Source organism: Dipodomys spectabilis, unplaced genomic scaffold (genome assembly GCF_019054845.1).
Source record: "Dipodomys spectabilis isolate Male_0828 unplaced genomic scaffold, ASM1905484v1 ptg000783l, whole genome shotgun sequence".
Taxonomy (NCBI): domain Eukaryota; kingdom Metazoa; phylum Chordata; class Mammalia; order Rodentia; family Heteromyidae; genus Dipodomys; species Dipodomys spectabilis.
Genome location: NW_024871460.1, coordinates 26,862,057 through 26,889,762, shown reverse-complemented (window position 1 = coordinate 26,889,762; position 27,706 = coordinate 26,862,057). Strand labels below are relative to the sequence as shown.

At 36.4% G+C, this 27,706-nt stretch overlaps 1 protein-coding gene across 1 annotated transcript in view; it reads left to right on the top strand.

Moving 5' to 3' along the window:
* Positions 1–21,646, top strand: part of Lrrc69 (leucine rich repeat containing 69) — a 68,880-nt gene extending 47,234 nt beyond the window's left edge. Inside the window, exons 2-4 of the mRNA XM_042673115.1 lie at positions 470–571; positions 5,532–5,711; positions 21,426–21,646. Coding sequence (XP_042529049.1) covers positions 470–571; positions 5,532–5,711; positions 21,426–21,530 — 387 coding nt within the window. The 3' untranslated portion in view covers positions 21,531–21,646. The remainder of the gene's footprint in view (positions 1–469; positions 572–5,531; positions 5,712–21,425) is intronic.
* Positions 21,647–27,706: the final 6,060 nt, after the last annotated feature.

Here is a 27,706-nt window from a genome sequence, read left to right as displayed (position 1 = left end):
TTAAATTTGTTAAATAATTTCTATCTTTCAATTCTGGGCTGAAATCATGGAAATCTCTAACTCTCCCATAAATTTGTGAGGTGCTACACTGTGGTGCAGCCAGCTTATTCTGGCTGCCAACAGGAGTATTTGTGTCCTGGATGAACACCAATCAGGACTTCCTTTCCCTTCTCTTCCATTCCTTTCTTTTCTTTTTTTCTTTCTTTCTTTTTTTTTTTCTAGAGAAGAGTTTTACCAGCATTCCATTGAAAGTAATTTCTTAATGTCTCTGTTTTACAGCTGAGATTTAGTCTCAGAGAAGTAACTTCCTAATTATATTATTATGTCCTTCTTAATATTAATATACATGAATCTTTAGAAGTGATAGACTTCCATTGGAGCCTCTTTGAATCTTATTGGATTTGGATTTTCTTAAAAAAATAGTACATGTTCTTTGCAAATTGAGCATGTTCTGACTTTGTTTTGAAAGTTTCAGGATCTGAAGCTGCAAGAGTTCTACTGCGAAGAAAACCCACTGTTCCAGAAGCAGCCAATCATTGCTGACCAACAGGAGGACCTGTGGAATCTCCGGGTAAAGACTTAGCTTATAAGCATGAGTGGGCAAACTAATGCCAAGGCTAAGATGTTCCTTTTTCTTTTGTAAATTGCTTCAGTGTTATTAGAAAGGTGGTGTACAGAGGGGTTAGAATTACTTACACAAATCCAGCAAGAGTACATTTCTTTTTGGACAATTGTCACCCCTTTCCTTGTTCTCCATGGCTTCAAATTTCAAGGTTTGTCTTTTAAAGTGTTCTTACGAAACCAGAAAATGTTTAATGTAATCTTAGTCCGTTGGCAATGTGGACCCTGCACATCATTTTGACTTGCTGACAGAATCCAATACCGTCCTACATGATTGCCAGAGTGACTACATACACATAAGTCTGGAAATTTTGTTAGATGAAAAGAGAGGAATTTATTTTTCACTCTAGCCTTCCAAGTATGATTTTAGTGTCATCTAAAGATGTGTCTGATTTGTTCTTGTGATATCTTTATCTTCTGGATCTCCATTTTTGTGTGTCCTCACTCCTAATGAAGGAATGAATATGATCTAAAATTCACACTTATTGTACTTAAAAGTGTTGATAAGCCAAGTGCTGGTGGCTCATGCCTGTAATGTCTAGCAATTCAAGAGACTGCAATATGAAAGGTTACAGTTTGAAGACAGCCAGGGAAGATTCATTAACAACCAAAAAAGCCGGAAGTAGAGCAGTGGCTCACGTGGTAGAACACTAGCTTTGAGCAAAAAAACTCAGGGACAGTGCCCAGGCCTTAAATTCAAGCTCTAGTACCAGAGAGCATGTGCACGCACATACAAACACATATACAAAACATTGATGATATCATAAGGAATAGGAAACCATGATAGAGGATTCAATTTGTAATGGACAAAGAAGATTTCAGATCTTCTAACCTTAGAGAACAGCTCTCCATCATGAATTTGGACTTGTCAGATCCACCAGGCTATAGTTGAACATGCAAAAGTTTCATTTGACTTCCAGCTTTTACAGAGTTCAGATTTTACAGAGTTCAAGTTTCATGACCAGAGTAAATAGCCGCTTTCATTCAAAGGCTTAGTTTGTTTATAAATTTATTTTTAAAAACTAGCTGCATGATACTGCATGTTCATTATAAAATCCAGAAAATAGAGATACACAAGGAAGAAAATAAAAATAAGTTATGATATGCTTATATAGCAAAAGATTCCTTAAAAGTTACTTGCCATAAGACACTGTAAAAGTAACTTATCCAAGCTCATTTTGAGAATTTTTTTTGGGGGGGGGGGGGGAAGAGAACTTTTAAATGGAAATACTCAAAATTCTAATATGCTGAGATAGAATCATTCTTTCCTTTGACATTTATTCTTCTAGACCTTACTATGGATCTAGAGTGTGCTTTTAAAGGTGAAGTCAAACTCTGTACATTATTTTTTCTTCACTCAAAATATTGTGGCTTTCTGATCAGATAAAAAACTAAAACGTTTTTTGATGAACACATGACATTGTTATGTGATAATATTTTAGTCATTTCTCCACTCTGAGGTATTTAGATGATCAATTTTAAGGTCTGTTTCCCCTTTATAGGTAGAGTTACCATGACCATACTAATAGTAAATTTCTTTTTTTAATAGTAAATTTTAATAGTAAATTTTTAATAGTAATTTTCTTTCTTTTTAAACATTAGCTCTTTTCAAATTATCTTCTAGAAAATATTTCCATAAACAATTATTTTCTATTCTTGTGCCCTAAATGTCTCATTTAACATTTAATTGTAAATAATTTAGAACACAATTATTTTAACTTACTTAATCTCTCCAGCTTATTTTTCTCCCATGTGAAACTTTTCAGAATAATACTACACTGGCTAACACTTGTTTTAACTTTATGTGTACCAAGAACTGTTCTAAACTCTTAAAAGGAATAAACAAATGTAGTCACTAATAAACTAGAAAGGTAAAGGTACCATCACAGTCCCTTTTTATAGACAGAGAAACAGAGACCCTGAGAGGTTAAATAACTTGTTCAAAGTTGCAAAGATAGTATTGTTACAGAGATGCCAACTTGAACAGTTAGGCTTCAAATCCCATGCCCACAGTGCTGCTTCAGCAAGGGTATCTAGGAGAGTGAAGGAAAGGGAGAGAAAGTTGTTTTGGATAGGAGGGGATCCTGGTTTGTGGAGGAGCCCCCATGAGCAGATAAACCAAAGTGTTAGCAGGCTTTCTGAAAAGCTTTAAGATCAAGAATGTTTCCAGCATTCAAGGTGTCAGAAGACTACTCTCTTTTATTTCAAAATTGTAGTTCCAAACCTACATATGGTTACCTTATAGATATTCTAACAAAATACTATATAAACTATTTAAAATGAGTGATTTATTTGTCCAGAAAAGGTTTCTTGTGTTTTAAAACACTGGAATTAAGTCATCAATATATATTTTTGACAACCATATTAAATGTGTTTCTAAGAAGTATCCCAAGAGGTCCTATTAGGTTGAAACTATCTTACTTCATATATTCTCACATTTCCAAATCAAAATTTATATATTAATATTATAACTTGTCATTCCAAAGTAACATATTGGCAGTACACCGAAGTATATAAATAATGTCTTATGTAAGAACTGTCAAGATACACTGAGTGTAACTGACATGTGTTGGATCCAGAAATCATAAATGGAAAAAAGCAATCTCTATAAACATATTTGTAGGTCTCACAGATTTTAGGAAATCATTCTACCTTCTGCATGGAAAGTGAATCCTTGTCTATAAGTTCTCTGCAGACTGAACCAAACCAGGGAAGTCATATAGTCAACATGGTGTTTCATTTAGAATCACTACCTCTGCTGTGTATAGTTAGAAAAAAGATGAAAGTAAATGTCTGGTGTTGGAGGCCTGGTAATATTAATGCTTTCAGACTGGTCTTTGAATTGATCTCAGCCACTTACCTGTATGCAGGAAACAGAGATTCAGTGGGAAAGAGAATATGTTGTGGATGGAAAATTTAACAAGGATGGGACATTTAACAAGTCTATGCTTGTTGTGGCTGTGTAAACCTTTCCAAGTCTTTTGTTAAATTCTAAGAGTAAGGTGACAGGGATCAGGGTCACAGCACTTTATGGGCTATTATCAACCTGTTATTTTCAATGAAAACTTTTAAGACTTTCATTAGGGTAAATAAATGAAAGATCATGTATATACTTATGAATGTACATATTCTTAATATTATATATACATGTAGTCTCAAAAATATATACATATGTGTATATATATATATATGTATATATATATATATATATATATATGAATTGCTTGATGTACTAATGTAATTCTATGGGGAAATTTTTTACTTTGGCTAAGTAAAACAAGTCCCAGATAAACTCTCTCCATATACTATTAAAATGTTTCTGTAACATTTATGCAAGACTTTTCTGCTACTGACAAAAATTGGGAATAAAGCTAATAGCTGTGCTCATTTCCTTTGTTTGATCAATGAAGACTTGATTTTATGTATTACAATGTTGATAATGTTGATAGTCCTGGTAAAAGCAATTTCCATTTTCTCATCCCTTTTACTACTTAATACTAAAAATAAAATACTATTTATATAGTTCATCAAGTCAATTCTGTGACCATCTCTTTGGCCAAGTATATTACAGAATGATGCAAGTTATTTAGTTCATAGAAGTCAATGCTGTTCAATACAGCGGTGCTGTTCAGATATTGAGTGCAGTTAATCACAGCCTTTATCAAATAAGTATACATACAGGCAGACAATTGTATTAATAAATAAGAGTCTCTTGTTGAATTGAATTTTTGATTCTGTTGATCTGGGGTACATCAAATATTCTGCATTTCTGATAAGCTCCCAGATGATGCAGATTATATTGGCTTGTGAACTTCAGCTTAAATAGTTTGGATTTAGACCTCAGTGAATATTAAAAATGCAATTTTATTTAGTATATTCTAATAAATGTACAAAGTAAAGGGTATCATTATGATATCTCTTTACATGTCAACAATTGTATAATATACTTTGCTCAATTCACCACTCATTTCTCTATTCCCTTCCTTTTCTACTTTCATATCTTTTTAAAGTCTAGATTCCACATATGAGAAAAACTAAGATATTTATCTAAGGACAGACACAATTTTTCTTTCTTTCTTTCTTTATTTTGTCGGTCATGGGGCTTGAACTCTGGTCTTGGGCACTGTCTTTCAGCTCTTCAGCTCAAGGAAAGCACAGAACCACTTGAGCCACAGTGCCACCCCAGCTTTCTAGTGGAGATTAGAGATAGGAGTCTCACAGACTTTTCTGCCCAGGCTGGCTTGGAACCATGACCCTCAGATCTCAGCCTCCTGCGTAGCTAGGATTACAGACGTCAGCCATTGGCGCCTGGCCAGATCCAGTTTTTGAGTCCAGTATGAATGCTTGTACAATCCTTATTTATTGTAACTAAATTTACCAAATTTAGATCTAAACTATATCTAATTTTTAAAAGATAATAGCAATCTATTGTGACCTAGATTTCTATACAAAAAAGGCAGAAATAGGGGCTGGGAAGTGGCTCACTGGTAGAGCGCTTGCCTTGCATGCCTGAGGCCCTAGGTTCGATTCCTCAGCACCACATAAGCAAAAAGAAAAAAGCCGGGAGTGGCGCTGTGGCTCAAGTAGTAGAGCGCTAGCCTTGAGCTGAAGAGCTGAGGGACAGTGCCCAGGCCCAGAGTTCAGGCCCCACGACTGGACCCCCCCCCCCACAAAAAAAAGGCAGAAATATATTACAGTGGAAGTAACCTGCTTTCTGTATGTTGATAAAAGTCAAACTTATTTATAATTCCATATTACATTCACAATAATTTAGAATTTAGAATATAGAATATATAGAATATGTAGAATATAGATTTAATATTGGTTTAACAAAAACTGGATAATAAGGCAGAAAACAACATAATAAAAACTTGAAATTAATTTGAGGAGCCATATTCTTTTTACTTTAGGAAATAACAGCAAGATTTATCATGAATCAGCTAGAAGAAAAAAATTCTTTCATTATGCATGCCATAGAAGAGTATCCAGATATCAAAGACAAAATCTCTAAGAGGAAAAGATGTGTAATATGTGGAAAATCCTTTTTAACAACATGGCTGGAATGTGTTCAGTTTGTTAGTCCATCAAAGGTAAGTGGTGCTTTTATGTGAATATGAATGGGAGATTGTCCTTATTTAAGACAACTCAAACTTCGTATGTAAGGGACTGACTTCTATGATAGTATAACCAGTGTGTGCAGAAAAATCTGATATGTGCATATAATTATCACTATCATCTGTTTATTTTATATCTAAACTCGCATTTCATCAAAATTGCATGGAAATTAAAAAGTTTTATTCAGCAAATCTCTTTTATTCATCAACCATTAATAAAGCTGCCTGCTCCTAGGGAGAAGGATTATTCACTCGTCTGTTATGGAGCTGTGAGCCAAGAAAAGATTGTGCTGGCTGGTTTGTTTCATCATACTATTCTAGCACACTGAGTATCAGTATGAGCCTACAACAGTATTCCACTGAGAAGATGTGGGTCCTTGGGCAATTGCAACGCTCCTGAGGCCTATTGAAGTGTCTATACTAGATGTTTATTGTCTATAATTAATCATAAAGTATGGCTTAGGCGATGTGGAGTCTATCGCAACTCAAAACTCTCCTTCAGGAAAATATCTATACATAATATGTAAATGAGATTGGCCTCGTCCCAATGAAACCTAAATTTCATATTCTACTTACATGACATGAAATAGTTGCCTGTTTCTTTTAACCATTTTTTTTAAAAAAAAGTAAAGTGATTTTTAGTTTACATGTCGTATGCAAACCGAATGTGAAACAGATTTGGCCTGAGGATCACAGTTTGCCTACGTCTGTTCTTGTCCCGACAACATTTGTTCTTGGCACCATATATTTTTGCTCTGAGTAGCACTTGACCTCTCTTGGGACAGCGAAGTGCAATCGTTGACAATGTGAAATGAATAACAGATGCAGTTCCTGCCATTCTGAAGATTATCATCTTGTGGAAGAGGCAAACATTAAACCAATAAACACACATGCAATTTTAACTTCCAATAGAGTAGTATATAAGTCTCTTAGAACTGATGTAGCAGTGCCATAAACTGAGTAGCTCTAGCAACAGATTCTGCTGTCTTCAGTTCTGGAGAACAGAAGTCCAGTATCAAGTTACTATCAGAGATAGTTCCTTCTGAAGATTTAAGAACAATTTGCTCTTATCAGGCCATCTTCTCCCTCTACGTCCTCCCACTGTCTTTCTTTCATATGAATGTGTCCAAATTTCCCCCACAAATCATATTGCACTGGGAACTACTCTGAACTATTCCTTTTCACTTGATTGCTTTAGCAAGGGCTGTCACTGCACACCGGAGCCGCTGGAGGTAAAGACTTCACCATATGAATTTGTGTGTGGGTATGTGAGTGTGTGAAGGGTGTGTGTCGGGGAACAACTTGAACTGATACCTAAAGGACAACAAGGAATTCATAATCGCATGGTTCTAGGGAATGAAGGTATCATTAGACTCAAGAAGTTTTGTGCCAATGAAGGATCTGAGTTGAGTCCGCTGACACCAGTCTTAGTGTGTCTTATCACTAGCCACTCACCAAATTTGAAAAAAAAAAAAATACAGATAACCTATCCTAACCCAGATTGGGCAGAGATAAGGGCCCTGGACATCCACATTGTTATAATGCGTCCAGGGCTAGGAATTTCTGCTCTGCCTCCTTAAGGCTTTTATATCACTCCTGGAGTTAAGGAGCAAGGACTGTTTTGTCACTAACACACAGAAAAAGGTCCAAATAATTGGATGAATATACAAATTAATAAGTTAGCTGGTGACAAGATAAATAATAGTAAGAAAAAAGTGGGGTAAATGCCCAGTGGAATACAGAGAAATGACAAATACAGATTTTCAAGTGTTGCTTATACTGGACCATAGGTCAGTCTTCAGTAGAGGAGGGGGATGGAGAAGGAATGGGGGGAATGAGTAGATTGCAGTCAAGAATGCATTGTACATGCCACAGAACTGAGAAAAATGAGGGAAGGGTTGGGTGAAAGGGGGAGGGGGGAAATGAAGATGTTGAAGATGCATTGTATGCATACATTGCTTTCTTAAATGGCAAAAGAAACATGAGGGAGGGGTGGGGTGAGAGGGATGGGTGAGAATCTCCAAAGGGGTGACCTTGATCAGGGGGCACTCTATTCATAAACTGCTCTGTTGAATGGCACCTCCTTTGTACAACTACCTAAGGAAAATTAAAACAAAATTTTAAAAGTGAGGGTTTATTTTGCCAAGACATTAACTTAAAAATTGGCTTACTATTTCTTACTGTTTGTTTTTCCTTTCCTATTGTTATCTGAAAATGAAATCTGTTTTTCAGATTCTTTCAAATGGATAAGTGTTTAATAATCATGGATACTTGGAATTTAAATTCTTTTTTTCTTTAATTGTGAAAATACTGTACAGAGGGTTACAATTACATGGGTGGGATTTAAATTCTAAGTACAAAAGTATTATTATTAAAATGCATGCTTTTCAGATGATAAGAAAAAGTTACTTTAGAGCACACTGTGGACTTTTCTCTCCATCCATCTACTTCTTGGAATCTGTGTGCCCAGAGGCTTTCTATTTATCTTATTGGAATCAAGATAAAGTCTCTGGAACACAAAGTATTGTGTCACTGAGTCCATAGCTATAGAGCCAGGGTTTGGTCTCTCACAGCCAGTGTTTCCTCAAGGACAGTAGGGACCTTACATGAATGCTGATAAAAGTATTGAATCATTCCATACGTTTGCATTTCTAACTGCTGGATGAGATCATCACTATTTACATTGCAGAGTTATATTAGATTTCTCCGAAGTGTTAAATGTAGGAATTTCTTTCATGAATCAATTCACTATGTGTGCTGCTCATAATCAAATACAGTAAGCACAACACTTTGTTGTTGTTGAAAAAGTGAGAAGTAGCCTACAACTTGAGTGAGTCATATCACAAACATTCATATACCCTTTACCTAGAGTTTTGAATGTTTAATATTTTATACTAGGGTTTTATTGTTTATAATTTTTTGTTTTTGTTTTGGTGGTTCTGGTGAGTGATTGAACTCAGGACCTCATGCTTGTTAGGTGAATACGCTACCTGTTAAGCCATATCCTCAGTACTATATTCATCTTCAAAAATTAATCTTATCATCCCAGGCCCTGCTGGCTCATGCCCGTAATCCTAGCCACTCAGGAGGCTGAGATCTGTGGATCATGGTTCAAAGCCAGCCCAGGCAGGAAAGACCGTGAGACTCTTATCTCCCATTAATCACCAGAAAACCAGAAATGGCACTGTGCTTCAAAGTGGTAGAGCACTAGCCTCCAGCAAAAGAGCTCAGGGACAGTGCCCAGGTCATTAGTTCAAGCCTCATGACTGAAAAAAAAATTAATCTTATCTAAAGAAACTCCATTTTGACAAAAAACAACATGACAAGGCAAAGCAATGGCTTCCCTAAAGAGATCAATAACCTCATGGAATGAAAAGAATAGATTCCAATTATAAAATATATAAACACCTGTGCTTTCTATCAAGTAGAAGGCTTTTATTAAGCATAACTACGAGTAACATAATGTTTATGATGCAGAAAACACGTAAGTTATTTTAGTTATACCAATCCACACTTAAGCTGTGGAGGTATCTATTCACTTCTAGGAGGTCAGTACAGGTTTCTCAAGAGCCACTTCCCTTAGGCCATTTACATTCCTGTAGAATGAAGTTGGGGAACTGTCCATGGAATGCACATCACCTAATGTCAGGCATTTCCCCAGGGTGCTCTACAGAAGGAGGAGGCTCTCAGGATCCCCAGAGAAAGTAATAACTAGGAGATTTAAATCAGCTATGACTGTTGTCAGACCTGCTAAATATTTCCCTCACATTGTCCTTTGCCAAACTTTTTTAAGATCAGAAACGTGTGTGTGTGTGTGTGTGTGTGTGTGTGTGTGTGTGTGTGTGTGTGTGTGTACTGGTTCTTGGGCTTTAACTCAGAGCCTGAGTACTGTCCCTGAGCATCTTTGTTCAAGGCTAGCATTCTACCATTCGAGCCACCACTCCACTTCTGGCTTTTTTTTGGTAGTTAGTTGGAAATAGGAGTCTCAGGGACTTTCTTACCCAGACTGGCTTTGAACCATGATACTCAGATCTCAGCCTCCTGATCGCTAGGATTACAGGTTTGAGCTACTGCACTTAGCCAAAAGCATTGTTAAATGTTACACATAATAATCCCCTATTTTCATGAATGAACTTTTGCTTATCACAAAATAGTTAATATAATGAAGAATTATTTAATTGTGAATATAAACATTTAAAATGAATCCATACCATCACCATCATCCTACTTTGGTATCAGGTTTACACTAATTAAATTAGTTTGTGTTAGCAATTGATAGCCTTAAAGGAAGGCTGCTTTTTCCTTCTTGATCCTGTCATGCACGAATTATATTTGTGCTATGCTTAGCCACTTGTACTTAAGGAAAGCAAATGTAAAAATCAGCAAATGTTTAATCAAAGAAAACATCCTCAACAAAGTGACATGTGGATTTGACTCTACTAGAAAAGTCTTGTGTTTATAAAAGTTCTCAATTAATAATAAATAGCCAGTTAAATTGCTCAGTATTTTACTACTTTGATGTTTTGTATGAAAATGTCAGTCAGGCAAGGCACGGGTGGCTCATATCTATAATCCTAGCTGCTCAGGAGGCTGAGATCTGAGGATCTTGATTCGAAGCCAGCCAGGGCAGGACAGGAAACTCTGTGACACTCTTATTGCCAATAAAACTACTCAGAAAAAGCTGGAAGTGGAGCTGTAGCTCAAGTGGTACAGTCCTAGCCTTGAGTAAAAGAAACTCAAGGACAATGCAGAGGCCCTGAGTTCAAGCTGCAGTACTGGCAAAAAAAAAAAAAAAAAGAAGTTAACTCAGTGAACTCAGTGTTTCTGTTAGAAAGCCCTGGAGTCTTCACAGCACTTGGCAATTCGAACATTTGTTTACTTGCTTATTACTATCTACATTGACCCTTGAAACTAAGTTTAAGGAACTTAAGGACCATTTTGCTTTTGTTTACTATTTTAGTCACAAAACTTGGCACAGTATTGGGCATATTTTATTTCTAATGAGTGACTGATGAATCAGAAGATCTGAATTTGAATTCACCTCCTATTAATTTATGAATGTATTACATCAAATGTAATATACAGCAACGTCTAGCAGAGCTTCTACCACTGAGAATTAATGTCAAGATCTTAAAAAAAAAGAACTGGCCTTAACTATATTAGCAAAGACAACATAATTGTTTAAGAGAAATTTGAAAGTTAAACCTAACTTAATATTATACCTCAGGAGAAAATAACAATTGTTAGTGGGAAAATGATGACCAAATATATATTAGTCCTTCTGATGGGAGTCTATACATAATGTTGGTTGCACTAATCTATATGTGAATTGGTCATATCATCATCTGGAATAGATTATAGTCAAGAGACATTTAGCATTTAGTGAGTACAATATATCATATTACTTGGCAATAGTTGCCAAACACTTTGCTTTCTACTAGTTATGTTTTGAAATACCTTGGACAAGTTGCCTTGTTCACTTTTTTTCTAACAGATTCCTTCTCAAAATCATCTGATAAACTACTAACCTAATCTTAAATCTCTCATGGAGAAATTACAACCTACTAAAAGTAACCAGGGCCGATATTTATTGGTGTACTTCTGATACCGTAGTGTTACTTGGAATTGCTCATACTTGCTACTTGGTATTTAAAACACTCCTGGGCACTAATGAGAAAACCCAAATACAAAGAAGTCAATAATTTTACATCTACCAAGTCATCAAATAGAGACTCTGAGGGAAAAAAATTTTCGTGTGAAATCTTTGTTCTTAGCCAGACATACTGGACTATCTTTAAGCTTAGTTATTACTTATTTACTGCAAATGGATTTAAGACATTTATGCATAGGGTCTACTGTTTTTTTTTTAAAAATTTGTGTTTAGTAAAAATACCGTTTAAACTCAAAGCCTTGTACTTGCAAAACGTATGTTCTACCACTTGAGCCATGCCTTCAGTCTTTTTTGATTTCATTATTTTTCACATAGAGTTTTGGTTTTGATTTTTGCCCAGGCTAGCCAGTCCTGGCCAGCCTATTTTTGCTTCTCTGTAGCTGGTGATAACAGGCATGTACAAGGATTTTTTTTTTTAAATTGGCTAAGACACAGTCTCACAAACTTTTTGCCCATACTGGCTTCAAACCATGATCATCCTGATCTCAGCCTACTGAGAAGTTAGCATTATAGGCCTGACACTTGTTTTTCTTTATTGTTGTCTAAATCATCAAATCTGCCTATCTTTAGTTCATCAAACTTACTCTTGTTAACATCTGCTAATGTGGAATTTTTGGCTTTTAGGATAAGTCCAGGGATCTCCCATTCAGGGTTAAGATAAGGTTAAACAAAGTGCTCGGTTCCCTGTTCAAACCTATCAGATAACAGAATTAGGGCTTCAGCTCAACTGATTGTTTATGCTTTCACCTTCAGATGATTACATTTGGAGAAATAACCTGCAGATCTTTTTTTTTAAATACAGTAAAGTAGAACACAGAACCAGTATATAGATAGGAAAATATTAGTATAGGATTTTACACACACACACACACACGCATACACAAACACAGATATATACACAGTCAGGTAAATATTAGTTTTCCTAAATAAAATGAAAATATAATAGTTGCATGAGGATATTACTTATTTGTATAATTTCATTTAAAAATTAAAAACGAAGTTAGAATTCATTTTTTAAGGCAAAATATGAGACCAATATAAAAAAGTAACAAGGACATGAAACTACAGAATGCATCAAAAATATAATGGTTTAAAAATATACTGGAGCCAGGCGCCGGTGGCTCAGGCCTGTAATCCTAGCTACTCAGGAGGCTGAGATCTGAAGATCATGGTTCAAAGCCAGCCCGGGCAAGAAAAGCCATGAAACTCTTACCTCCAATAAACCACCAGAAAACCGGAAGTGGCACTGTGGCTCAAGTGGTAGAGTGCCAGCCTTGAACTGAAGAGCTGAGTGACAGCACCCAGGCCCAGAGTTCAAGCCCCACGACCGACAAAAAAAGAAAAAAAAAAGTGAAAGGCAGCGGGCAGATGAACAGAGAGAGGAAGGATGGGCTAAAGCAGTTACAGTACTCAATGAACCGATATGAAAATGGAACCTGGAAACTTGAGGGATGGGTGGGGTTGGGAGAGATGGAGGAGAATAGTGGAAGGGAAGACTTTGATCAAGATACATAACAAGATACATAAAGAGGAATTGAATGAAACTGTGTTCCACTTCTTAACTATCTCTTCAGGAACTACATTTGAAGAATGTTAACGTTTATTGTACATACTTGAGCAGAAAGGAAGATCCCATTTGATAATGCCTATGTCGGGCTTCTGTGTTATGCTTTACAATGCATGACAATGTTCTGCCTGTAGCAGTGTTTGCTCCAGATGATAGAAATCTTTGTTTTTACATAAACCAGAAAAGCCCTAATATATAATAATAGCTTCTATCCAGGTGAATATAAAATTAGGTCACGTTTGTCTTCAGAATTATTAAGATGACAATTGGGAAATCGTCGATAAAAATGTTACCCAGTTTCCAATATTAATCTTTAACTCATTTGGTTGCTTTTGTTCTTTTCCTACATGTTAGAGCTCTGTTAGCATGTTAGCCCTTAGCAATTATCAGTAAGTCCAAAATAATTGATATTTCAATGTTAAACTCCTAAGAATATAAATCTTTGAAACACCAACAAAAAATAATCCCTTTTAGTTACTACTAACTGGGGCCACATTTGAACTAGTAACCTAAATATTCTCATAAAACCCTTTCCAAACCCTTAAGTGATCCTGTGCTCAAGATATGCATTTGATGGTTTTCATTTCTTATAAGAAGTTTCATTAGTTGAACTTAACATTTCCCCAGATTCCTTTAAAGTTGGAGCACACAGGGAGGAACAGTTTGGGATATGAACTCTCAACCCTGTATTGAATGATGTAATGTAATTAAACCTACCCTCAAAAGAGAAGATTAGAGTGAATAAGTCTCACTACAAATGAGTGAAAATGCTCATCTACTTTATGAAAATAAATGAAAATTTGTAGCCTTAATTCCTTTTTTATGACAAGCTGCCAGTAATGAAACATAATATAAGGTTACATTTAATAATTTTACTCATTACTTATGGAGTAAAATCTTACTTTGCAGTAAAACGTTATTACTGTTAAGATACCACTGACATTAATTTACAGAACTGATCATTTCAAGCAGTCAACTGTGAAAATGAATGTAGGTTTTAAAACATTTATGCAGTGGTTAGTCAATTTAATGTGCATTAGGCACTAGGATCAGAAGGCATTGCATTTTGAGTTCTAAATGGTCATGAAAGTAATATGTATTTATTGTTCAGAAGAATTGAGATGGTAATGTAAGTTCCTTATTATTTTATTCACATGAACTCAAAAGACAATTACAGTATAAATGAACTTACACACTGTGTTTTGATCACTTCTATTCCCATTAGAAGTCCCTCAATTTTCTTTTTTCCCTGATAGAGCTCTCTCTATTGTTCTTAAACTGCTGGAAAAATAAATCATAGTGTTACATTCAGTATATATATATGTCTGTGTGTATATACATACACACAAACACACATATATATAGATACATATATATTTCATCTAAAGAATTTCACATTGTATTCTGTTTCAGTTCATTTAACTAGAGTTGTCCTTTGCACATTTGAATATATGGTGACTCTTCCTAAATGGATCAGTTAACTTCAGAGGACATTCATTACCAGCACTGTCACTCCTAGCTTAGAGGAGTGGTCATTCTGCATATACATTATCCATCCTGGGTTTTAGAAATTATTTGTAATCTCTATATAAACATTGTGGGTCGACTTTAAGTAGGAAAATTGTATGTTCACTACAGTGCCAATGAGTAGGAGCAGCTACTCAGTCCCAAGTGGTTTAACACGAGAGTTTAAATTCTAAAGACGTAAGACACTAGCTATCAAAGCTAAATGTTTAATAAGTGGTAGAGATCAGTTGCTTTATGGGCTTCAAAGTGACGGGGGAGATGACTGCAGGTTGTCTGTTCTAAGAAATGCCCTTAACCAGGCAGAGACCAGGCTTTGAAACAGGTAGAAGTCAGACATATGGAGCGGGAAGCAGAGAAGATATCTTAAGAGAGAATGTATGGAGAAGAAAGAGTCATGTCCACAGAACAGTGAATCAATAAGCATGGATGGGAATGGTGGGAGAAACATTATTTAAAAAATGACTAAAAATACCACAAACCTGACAAAAAATAAGGAGCTTGAACTTGACCCTGTTTGGAAACAATTGTCTCTCTTTCTTTAAAGATAATACTGATAGAGATAGTCTTTCTGTTTTTAAGTATTAATTTACTTTATTGTTATTATAGAGGTGATATACATAGGGGTTACATTTACATGTCAGGCAATAGGTACACTTTCTTTCACACAGTGTCATCTAATCCCTCATTCCCTTCCATTCCCTCCCTTCCTTCTCCACTCATGAGTTGTATAGTTTACTTTCATTAATGTCCCACTTTCATTAGTACCTTCTACTGCTACACCTTTTCATACGTTTTCCTCAGATTCTGTGTCCTCCTCCCACAGATGTGCACATGAATATACTGTATATGAGGTAAAGATTACGGACTCATCAGCAAAAGAAAAAACATTAAGAGTCATTTGTTTCCATATAATGGAGTTCGTTTCAGTATGTGCATAGTTTTATAGATACATGAAGAGGCGCTTGGGTAGTGCACCTTTGATATTCTCTCCCAAGACTAACCTCTTTTGGTCTCACTGTTGTTAACTCAGATGCCCCACCATAGATGTGTGGTACCTTTACAATGGAATTGTACATAGCCATTAAAAAGAATAAAATAATGTCATTTGCAAGGAAATGGATGGAACTAGAACAAATCATCTTAAGTGAAGCAAGCCAAGATCAGAGAAACGAATGGCACATGTTCTCTCTAACATGTGGAAGTTAGATCTAAAAAGCACTTGGATATGACGAATTTCTCAAGATTCTAGATCTAGTCCTTCTAGGACTTGTTTTCCATTTTCTCTTCCCACTTAGGATTAACCTACCTATCTCATAACCACACCTGTAAAGTCACTTTTTGACGTGTGAGGTGACATACATATTGAAAGGTACAAGGGTATCATGGGAGCTGATGTTGTATTGCTTACCATTATACTTTTTAATGAGAAAACAGAAAATCATCTTACTCTCCTTTTTTTTCTTCCATCTACTACACATATGACTTAAATTTCAATCAAACTTCATTTTATGCTGTAAAATATAAGTACATATTTCAAGATTTTCAACTTTTCTTTTTTTCTTTCTCCCTCTCTTTCTCTCTCTTTCTATCTCCTTTCTCTCTCTTTCTCTCTCCTTCCTTCCTTCCTTCCTTCCTTCCTTCCTTCCTTCCTTCCTTCCTTCCTTCCTTCCTTCCTTCCTTCCTTCCTTCCTTCCTTCCTTCCTTTCTTTTTCTTTCTTTCTTTTGTGAAAATACCAGGCAGAGGGGTTGCAATCACATGGGCAAGGTAATGAGTACATTTCTTACCAAGCATTGTAGCCTCCTCCTTTGTTTCCCCTTCCCATCCCTTCCCATCCCTTCCCATCTCTGCCCCCACCACTGCCCCCAACCTGTGCCAAAGTTGTAAAGTTCGTTTTTCGATATAACGTCTTGTACATCTCATTGTTGCAATGGGTCCACCTGTATCCCTATTTAAACAATTTGTTTTTGCCCTTCCCCTCCACAAATTATACCAACATCAAATACAGTGAAAGCAGGGGTTATACCGTGGGGGAGGGACATACAAAGAAATCATCTTATATATATGTTAGAAACAATAGCAAGAAAGAAAAACCATTTAAGATTTTCAACTTTTAAAATTTAGAATATGGCAGTTATTGTCACCAAGCCACATTTTGAATGATTCTTAAAAATATCTTGATGCTACTATTCAAACGACAAAAAACTTAGCAGACATACTTATTTAAATGAAAGTAAAAGGCTACTTTTACTTATAATAACCATAATTCCTATTGCTGTATTTATTTGCTTAAGGAAAATGCATTTCATTATAGCCAAGAATGAAAATTAGACATATGTATATAGACTTTCACTTTTAAATGTAAAATGATATCTTTTCAAAATGAAAGTATTTCTTATTGTGGTTTGATAAACAGGTATTTTGCTCTGTTTCAATTTCTTTCTGTAAACAGTAATCATAGCAGTAACCATCTTTGATAAAATAATGAGATTTTGTTAGCCAAGATTTATGTAGTTAGGTCCTGACAAGAAAGAGTGTCACGATCACCTGGTAGCATGTTTTTTTCAAATAGATATATGTCCTCCCAGTGGAAACAATTAAGATGGTACTACAAATGGAAGGGAATTTTATTGTTTAAATATTTTCTTCCCATATTTTAAAATTAGCACCAATTAGTTGCACAAGGGGCTTTTATTTTCATAGGTCCTTATGTGAGTACAATATACGTTGGTCTCTGGTACTTTCACTCCCCTCACCTTCCCCTTTCCAAAACTAACTTCATCAGTTACATTTTCATACACGTGTGTAAGGTATTTTGGTCATGCTCACCTTCCTTTGCCATCTCTGTTCTCCATGTTTCCCTACTAGTGTGCTTTCCATAGGGCCTGTTCTACGTTCTTGTCATTTATTATGTTAGGGTATGCAAACCGTTCAAGGGTGTTTTACCATGGTATGTCACACATGTCTCTGAAGTAGAAATTCAAGTGGACATAAAGGGGTCCACTGGAGTGGTACTGGAGTTTGACCTCAAGGTTTTGTGCATGCTACGAAGGCATTCTACCACTTGTACAATGCCTACCACATTAGAGATATCTTTTTTTCATGCAAACATGATGGAAAGTATATTACTAATGAACCATGTCTAGTTATTTGTTTTCAGTAAAATATCTGGGAAATAACTCATAAGTCCTTAAAATATATGATCACAAACATGACTTATTAAGTTTGAGGATAAACTCCAGAAAAATCTCACATTCACCTCATGTGGCCTTTTGCAACATAGACTACTCAAAAGCTAAAGAGAACATTCATTTTATTAAAATTAACTACACAATAATTTCCCCCCAAAAAGGAAAGAGAGGGACACAGGAACCACATTCCCGTTTGTGACAAGAGCCAATCCAAACTCTGTCCATGCAATTTCTTAATGGCACGAGGGAAAAGGGAAAAACCACAGTGGAAACAGAAAATGCTTTCAATACTTTCTATTACCAACTTTTCATCTCATGAAGAAATTTGGACAAAGTATATAGGAGAACAGCATGATCCCACTTGCTTCCCTGATTTCTGTCCATGCCTTTCTTTAACCTCCTCCTCTTGGTTCATGGCTCTATTTTCTTAAACTGAATGAGTAGAACGGATGTGGCTTGGTTTATTCTCAATAGTCCTTTGGTTCTTGCTGAGATGTATTGCAGGAATAGACCAGAAGTAGTGTTCAGAAAAGAGAATTATCTACTATCTGGAAAGGGAAAAGACTCCATTTGGTTTTTATTTATGTCATTAGTTCTTCACACACAATTTCAATGCTTGAATTGTTGAGGAGTAAATATTATCTTACCTAGAGTAGATATAAGATAATTTACATAATGGGACTCTCATTATAAAAAACCTATGAATTCTTTTTGCTCCTGGACTAGGATATTTATTATTGTATTTCCATGGTTGAACAATTTATAATTATTTAGTGTTTACATGACATTGTTTCCCAAGCATTCTAAATGCATTCTTGAATTTCAGCTCTCAAATTTGTCCTTACTCAACTGCTTTTGCTTTCTCTATGGACATCTAACAATTCTTCCAAACTCAGCTCCTCTTTTATATGCTGTGGAATAGCAGCATGTCCCCTCTCTTTACTCACAGAGGACTTATCACTGAGTTGAGCAAATGTTTCTAGTCACTTTTTGTGTTTATTGTCCTTCCATCTAGACCATAAGATTTTTTTCATATGTGGTATATATATATATATGGAATTCTATGCCTCCATCAGAAAGAATGACATTACCCCATTTGTTAGGAAATGGAAAGACTTGGAAAAAATTATATTAAGTAAAGTAAGCCAGGCCCAAAGAAACATAGGTCCCATGGTTTCCCTTATTTGCAATATCTAGTATATGTCTGAGTCAAGCAGAAAAGGTCAGATAAGTTGATGTTAAACAAAATGAACCCCAAGATAGGGACACAAGTGTTTTTTTCTTTCTTGCTATTGTTTCTAACATATTTATAAGGTACCATGTGATTTTTTTTGTTGCTTTGTATGTCCCTTCCCCATGGTACAACCCCTGTTTTCACTGTATTTGATGCTGGTATAATTTGGGGAGGGGAAGGGAAAAAACAAAATGTTTAAATGGGATATAGGCTGACTCATTGCAACATTGAGATGTGTAAGACACTATGTTGAGAAATAAATTTTACAATTTAGGGTGGGAGAGAGGAGTAGTTGAGGAGGTGGGAGGGAAGGGATGGTATGGGAAAAACAAAGGAGGAGGCAACAATGCTTGATAAGAAATGTACTCATTACCTTGCTCATGTAACTGTAACCCCTGTGTACAGGGGTACAATAAAAAACTTACTAGGAAAACAAAAAAAAAGATTTTTTTTCATGGCAGGAGTTACTTGCTCTATATTTCTGTATTCTTGGCACTTTTGCTGATTTCAAGTTACTTATAATTTGTCAGGACTCTTGGTTGGAAACTAAGAAACCAAGTGGATACCCTGATGTGAAAAATATTAGAAGTCTGGGAAAGGGTCTGGCTGAATATATAGGTATGACTAGATCAGATTCCCAAGTCTATCATTATGAATACATGTCTTCTATTTATTGTTCCTTCCTTCCTTGTTTCCAGGTAAGAACTCTCTCATTGTGCCATATAGGAGAAGGATAGGAGCTTCTCTCTCTTCCAGTAACAGTCTGAGGTTGATGCTCCTTGGTGCTATGGCTTGTGTTCTTTCCCCAAACTGATCATGGTTGTCACAGATGGATCACTGCTTAGCATTGAATTTTGTGGTCATATCTTGGCCCCAGGAGTTGGGATCATTGGTTCTTTCAGTCTTCAATATATTTTTTGGGATTAGAGGAAGAGAGGATTTTCAAAGGAAAAGTGGGCTTGGGGGCTGGCAGTGTGGCAAAACGAATACTCATCAGGGAGTCCAGTGACTGCCTACTAATGATGAATCAGCTGTCTTTGCAGGAAGATGCCAGGTTTTTAGATACTGTGCCTATTTACTCTCATCCAGAATATCTTATGGTTAGTATCACACTAACCATAAACAAGATGACATGACCTGTTATTTCAATTCTCCACGGATACAGCATCATATCTTGGATGGCTTAATAACTGCTCATATGTTTTGTTCAAACAACTAAAGGCAATCTCAGAATTCTTTTGTGGATTAGTGAATAGCACAGTAATCAAATCTCTCAGTGTGGCTTGTGATGATGATGGTCAAATAGTTTCATGGTTAAAACAAAATACTGTTATTAACTACTTAATGCCTACTCATGTGTCTTTCTTTTGGGTTGTCTTACTAAGACAGAAATTGATTATAAAGCACAGAAATGGTAAGTACAAGGTTGTATCGTTTATTTTTTGTTGGTCATGGGGCCTGAACTCTGGGCCAGGGAACTATCCCTCAGCTCTTTAGCTCAAGGCTAGTGCTCTACCACTTGAGCCACAGTACCACTTCCAGCTTTTTCTGCTTATGTGGTGTTGAGGAATCGAATCTAGGGCCTCATGCATGCCAGGCAAGCGCCCTACCATGGAGCCACCTTCCCAGCCCCTGTAACTTTCTTTTAAAATTGGAATTTCTTTCTCTCCTTCCTCTGTCCCTCTTTTTCTTCCCTTCTCTTCCCTCCCTCCTTCCCTCCCTCCCTCCTTCCTTCCTTTATTTCTTTCTCTTTCTTTCCTCTTGCTTCTATCCTTCTATCTTTCCTTGCTCCTTCCTTCCTTCCTTCCTTAATTCCTCTACTCTCTTCCTTAGTTCCTCTCTTCTCTTCCTTAATTCCTCTCCTCTCTTCCTTGCTTCCTTCCTTGCTTCATTTGTTTATTTGCTTCTCTGTTTCCCTGTTGCTTCTCTCTCTCTCTCCCTCCCTCCCTCCCTCCCTCCCCCCAATTTTGGCTACCTATTTTGTTCCCAAAGCTGTAAAAACAGAAACATATGAAGTGCAAAAAGTTATGTATTGAAGAAATTGATGGAGACCCAGCCAGTAACTATCATCATGAAAATTTCAGATTATAAGTAAAGAATATTTAGAAGACAGGGAATGGGTTCAGTATCTGCAAATCAAAATACTATTTGATAAGTATTTTTTGGCTTTAACACTTCTGTCAAACTCAACAGGAGTCAAGTTCCTGTTGAATCCATGTCATTTTTCACCTCTACCCCAACTCACTGAATTTAGACTATACACTAATGTTTACATAAAAACACATATAAACTTTATTATTTAGATTTTGTTTTGTATTGGGTATGCTTTTCTTAGCTAGTTAAGTGTGTTTATATATGGGAAAAGAACAAATCAAGCATAAATGGAATAGTGTGTCCTTTAGAAATCAATGTTGTGAAACATTGGAGGAATCCAATGTATATTTTATTTAAAAATATTTATTGGGTACTGCCTTAGTTTAATTTTTCATCTTTACTTTATAGGCCTGGAAGATCAGCAAAAATCTGAAGCTGATACCTCTTCGAGTATTACTCTGTTCTCAGAAATGTTTTTGTGAGCGTGGCCCTAACATCTTTGGAATTGCTTAAACAGAATTTCACTGGACTGAACTGTCTGCTCTTCCCAGTCAACACATGCCTACTACTGATATTTTCATGAATCCATTAAACAAATGAAGACAAATCATTCCATGTCAAAGATCTCTTTTCAAGCACTAAAATTCTACCTATTTAGGTTTGAAAAATTGGCTAAAAATAAAAAGGCAAATGAAGATCCATGCATAATGTTATTTTCTTTCTGTCAATTTATAGTTTCAGTCTTCCTTTTCAAGAAAATATTGAGACTTTAATTGGGAAAAAGTTTGTTTGGTGAGTTATTACAATTGAAATAATCTAATTTTAGTTGATAATTTACTACCTTTCATGATTTTAATGTGGTTCCTTTGCTTTGAGGAACAATAAAAAAGAGAAAGAAATTATGAAAATGTTTCGTACATTTTGCATACATTAGTGGATTTGAACGTGTGGTTTTGTCCAGCACTATCTGCATCATTTGAGAACTTGTTAGAAATGCAGTTAATCAGGCCTCACCTAAAACAATTGAATCAGAAACTCTTGGAGCCTGGGCCAGGGATCGCTGCTTCAACAAATGCTCTGAGTGACTTATGTGCCCTAGTTTGCAAACCACAGTTTATTCTAGTTTGCTGTGTGTTTGGAAAAGCCAGGCATTTAATCCTAATTTTATATTTTAATTCTATTGGAAACGTATTTCTTCATATAAGTCTTTGGTGGTCCTTGTGGGAAACAGTCTCTCCTTTCATATATTCATCATGATGTTATTTTCTAGCTAGGCCTCTATGAACTCAATTCAGGACATATTCCTTTATGTATTAGAGTTGCCGCTGCCACAACTGGGAAGCTCCATCAATGGAACACAGCAGAGACTCTGTCCCAAGCACTAGGGTCAGGTGTCACTCACACAGAGAAAGTTATCCCAAGGTAACTTTAAGGCTCCATTAACCAAGAATGCACCTAAATCAGAGTGCACATCAAAAACATAGGCATGCACTGAAAATGAGTTATAGAAATACACTATGTTTATGATGGGAAAATGCTCAGTAAACTGGTTTTGACTAGAGAAATATTTTCAGACAACCTATGCTATTAAAAATATTTTGTGTACCATTTGAATCCCATAATCTCAGATCCATTCACCCATCAGTACACTTGTTTATTCAACAAATAAGTTGGGTAGTTCTTGAAGCTCATGTGATGTGAGGGATGATCTTCACTGTTCCACCTTTTTACCCTTGGTTTCTTCACATCTCAAGGTCCTGTAGCCTTGGTTCTGTTTCACCATTCCACAATCACTGGCCTCTCAGTGGTCATCGGTGACTCCCCTTCCCCCTCCCCCCCCAATTCACCAATACCTCAGAAGGGTTAAGCCTTGCTGGACTGGACCCCACTGCTTTGCCCCCTTGAAATTATACTCTTTAGGCTCATTCCTATTTCCTACCCCTTTAATTGAATTCTCTCTTGAACCTTTCCACGGCACACAGAGAGTAATGAAGGCACCTCAAAATGGTTCTTACCCAGTGTAGAGTGAAGGGCCAGAGAAGTTGTTCAGGGTGAAGAAAGTCCATGGCGCACACCTATTTCTAGGCAGGGCTGCAGAGAGTGAAGATGGTTTATGTGCATGGGCTTGGGTGTTTACTAAAGCACTTTAGCAGAAGAAAGTAATGGCTTTTTAGTATCATCAGATCATGTCAGCTGAGTATCCAGTATGAGCTATCTGACATATTCAAAGGCAAGACTGTGTGGGTCTCAAGAAGAGAAATAGGCTGGTGAGCCCCATGACACACTCAAGATGAAGGTTAGTAGTAAGCCTAGATCATAGCAGGTGGTTTGAAGCAGTAGCTTGAATCAAAAGGGGCCACCTTATAGGAAATCATTACCTTTTCTCCCCATAAGTAAGTTTGGGGGAGGGAAAAATTGAGAACTTATCTGAGGGATAAAGGTGGCTTATAGCTGTTGCTGTCCCAGTAAAAATAGAACTCCAGCCACTGACATGGATGTACACATGGCTTGTTGTTTGTCATTTATACAAAGGACATAAAGATACATTTACAATGTTTAAAACGGGCCAATTAAAGTATTCCCATCAGGGAATACTGACTTTCAAAAGAAATTAAGTTACCCATATTCCACTGAAATATTTCCATTTTATGTTTATAGTTACCTATCTCACAAATAATATAGATACTTCCCAGAGGGAAAACATTGTCTAGGAATGAACAAGGGTCTCTGGCCCCTAATTGTTCCATGTACCATGACCCAGACATGAATTACCTGAAGACTAGCTGGATCAAGCTTTGCTCTGCTAAAAACTTGCCATGCTCACTCTCCCTTTTTATTTTGATTTTGAGCTGACACATGATTATACATATTTATGGGATACAATCTTTCAGTTTCTCTTCCTGCATCATCTTTCTTCAGATTGGAATGCTATTTCCTCTATCTTCCTCAATCTTCAGGAAGTGGTCCCTGGCCACCCTATTTAAGAGTACTATCCAGCATGCATGAAGCTTTGCCCTTCCATTCCTCCTTTTGTCATTTTCTATGCCAATCAATCTATGATGTATTTAGTAATGTTGTTTACTGTCTATTACCTCTTTTGTAACTCCCTAAAAGTAGGGCTGAACAGGAGTTTTTCCTAGTATTTTGTCATGAAATTTCTCAAAGCTACAGTAAAGCTGAAAGAGTTTTATATCAGGTGCTTATCATTGAGTTTCTATCATTAACCTTTACTATCAGTTAATTGTTATATTGAAATTATATTTTAAGTGTTATTACATTTCCATTTCTCTTGAGTTACCAATCCATCTTCTTTAATGTTCATGGAAACAACTTTTAAACATCAATATATTTCTAAATAGAAACAATTTAGTAATCCTATTGCTAACCGGGGCTCAATATATTTTTAAAAATTCTTGTTTTGTTTATATGACTTTAATAAATCACTTTCAAACTCTTATTGAGATGTGCAGCATTATCACCTCCCTGGAAAGATGTTTCCTGTCCTCTCCCTAATGGATTGCTAGCTTTTTCAAGTAAAAATGCAAGGAGTATATTTGTACTAAAAATTCAAATTCATCTAGGATTTTTATATTCTATCTAGTAGCACTACTTAGCCTTTGAAATGAACCATTGTGCTGACTTTTTCCCCAGAGATTTTGCCTGTTCTAAAACCTCCTTTCAAAAGAATCATGCAATGTATATTCTTTTCTATAAGACTTTTTGTTGTGGCATAATAACTAATCATTCATATTATTTCATAATAAATGCATAAATGCATAAATTGCAACCATATGTTCTTTTTTCCTTTCCTTTTTCTTTTTAATGCAGTCTTGGGGCTTGCATTCAGGGCTTGAACTCAGGACTTGGGTTTGAACTCAGGGTCTGAGTGCTATCTCTCAGCTTTTTTGCTCAAGACTAGCCTTCTACCACTTGACCCACAGCTCCACTTCCAGCTTTATGGTAGTTAATTAGAGAGAAAACTCTCATGGGCTTTCCTTCCCAGGCTGGCTTCGAATTAGGATTCTTATATCTCAGCCTCCTGAGTAGCTAGGTTTACAGATGTGAGCCACTGATGCCTGGCTCAAATATCTTTTCTGTTATTGTTTTGTTTTGACAGTTCTGGGGCTTGAACTCTGGGTCTAGATACTGTCCCTGCACTTCTTTGGTTCAAGGTTAGTGCTCTACCACTTGATCCATAGTGCTGCTTCTGGATTTTTCTGAGTAGTTTATTGGCATTAAGTGTCCCACAGACTTTCCCAACCGGGGTTGGCTTTGAACTGCAATCATTAGATCTCAGCCTCCTGAGTAGCTAGGATTACATATGTGAGCCACAGGTGCCTGGCTTCAAATATGTTTTTTTAAATTACTGAATACTATTCCATTTTGTAACTGTATTAGTTTTTATAGCATTTTCCTTTTGTCATCTTATGACTATGTTTACAAAGAAATAATAAGACATTCTCCCATGATCCGAATTCTTCTTTCAGGCTAGCCAAAGATAGGACTTTAACAAGGAAAAAATCAAATTCTTCTTTGCACTCTACTGACTCAGATAGTAGACAGATGCTGTCTCATCTATCATTGATGGCTTTGTTAATGGGTAAAAAGGCCAGCGACACAAGAGGAGATTGTTTAAAAGTCAGAGGGAGCACTGTCTACAGGAGACCACTTCATAAGGTTAATCTAGGTCTGCCACGAAGTGCTTGTTTTTGTTTAGTTTTCATGCTGCTGCTGCTGATTCTCCTCCTCCTCCTTCTCCCCCTCCTCCCCCTTCTCCTTCTTCTCCTCCCCCTCCTTCTTCTCCTCCTCCTCCTCCTCCTCTCTTCTCTTCCTCTCTCTTTCTCTTTTTTCCCTTTCTTTTCTAAGGGATTAAGGCTGTCACTTTGAATCATGATGTTACAATACATGGCTTAGGTTACATTATTTTGAATATTGAAATGGTGGAGCCAGTAACTGCCTGTTGGGTTCCTGATTCACAGGCAAGAGCAAGTTGATGGAACCATAAGGAAATGGTGTTCATGCCTGTGGGAGTGAATATGTTGCCTTTCTTCCTTGTTTTGATTCTTGTCCACAGCAAGGCAGGAGCTGGAGGTCAGAAAAGCATCCACTAGTACAGCATTCTCTAATCGAATAAGTATACAGTCATAGTAGTGGGCCTCTGTGTCATCTTTCAGAAAGCTAAATACATGAAAGCTTCATCTATTGTGTTGTGTAATTTTATTAGCAGACACTGCAACAATCATCCAAGCTTTCCAGGCTGAGCACTTTCTTGAGAAACAGAATTTGCCTCTTAAGAAAAACAAAACTCATCTGAAGTTAATTTGTCTTTTTCTAAATGCATTTAAAAATACAGTTAATACGTTTTATAGATAACGGGCAAGGAATAAAGTACCATCTTTCCAATAAAAATATGGAACTAAGTAGTTTCAGTGCAGACATTTACCAGGGTTGTTGAGTTCTAACCAAAACAATGTTCACAATATGTTACCTGTGTTTCCCTTCACCTGATGGTCTGCATTATGAACTGGAGTTCTGATCCATTAAGTTTTAAAAAAGATATTTAGAGACACTGAATCTGTTATGAAACACATGCTGAGTATTTCACTACTTAGTTCCAAGTTCACTTCTGGTGAAAGAGATGATTTATTGTTAGAAAAGCTCTTTTCCACTGTATTATGTGGCTTGCAATATTACAGATATTGCCATTGCTTAGTACCAATGAATTTTCCAGTGTACATGTCCTATAACCAGTAATTTGAACCCAACATGTCTTTCTAAAATTTAGATGCATCTAAGAAAATCTAAATGGCTTGATTTGGAAATTGGAAGGCCAATGCATGACAAAGAGATGACAAACAAGTGTCAGAAGTTCCAAATTGGCCTACTTTAGTTTGCTATTGTTGTTGGAAGAAGATCCACAGGGCGGTCAATACTGTATAGAAGAATCAAGTACTGTCTGTGCCCAGCAGGATTCCAATACATCAATCTAAACAAAATACTGATTTTTACCATTAGGGAGATACTAAAGATTGACTGAGGTAGTTTTCTGAGGCGTCTTGTAGGCTTGTGATTTCAAGAAAGACTATGCATTTTCTGAAAGCTGGTATCATTGTGGAACCTGATATAGAAGATACTCTCAGAAGGTAATGTATTTCAGTCTGTTTAAGACTTGTCAGGCTGTTCCTTGCAATAGTATAATAACAGGATAGACCCAGAAGAGGAGGAGAGAAAACATGGAGGAAAAGGAGTGAGGAAGTTGGCCTCTGAACAGGAAGTATGAGAGGACAGTACTTGTGTTGTTTTAGGATATGTGGGAGAGCAGCTTGGAATCTGGTCAGCCCACTTTTCAGTTTAATATGTTCCAGAAACCTGAATAGGTAAAGCAATTTATCCAAAAATTATACAGCATACCAATGACAAAATGAAAAACCCTCAGCTCCCTGTTTTCATTCAATGTGACTTAATCCAAATAGGCCAGTGTCTCACTCAGAGATTCCTCAGGGAGCAGGAAGTCTGCTTCTCTCTCTAATTTTCTAAGTGCTACACAAGTGCTACTCTTGACACACTTCACTGCTGTCTTCTAGTCCTTTAGAAAACAGCTTGCCCTCTCCTCCCTCTGTCCTTCCTCTTTTCTTTCTCAAGTTTATTATTATTTTTCTTTTCTTTTCATTTGGCAATACTAGGGATTG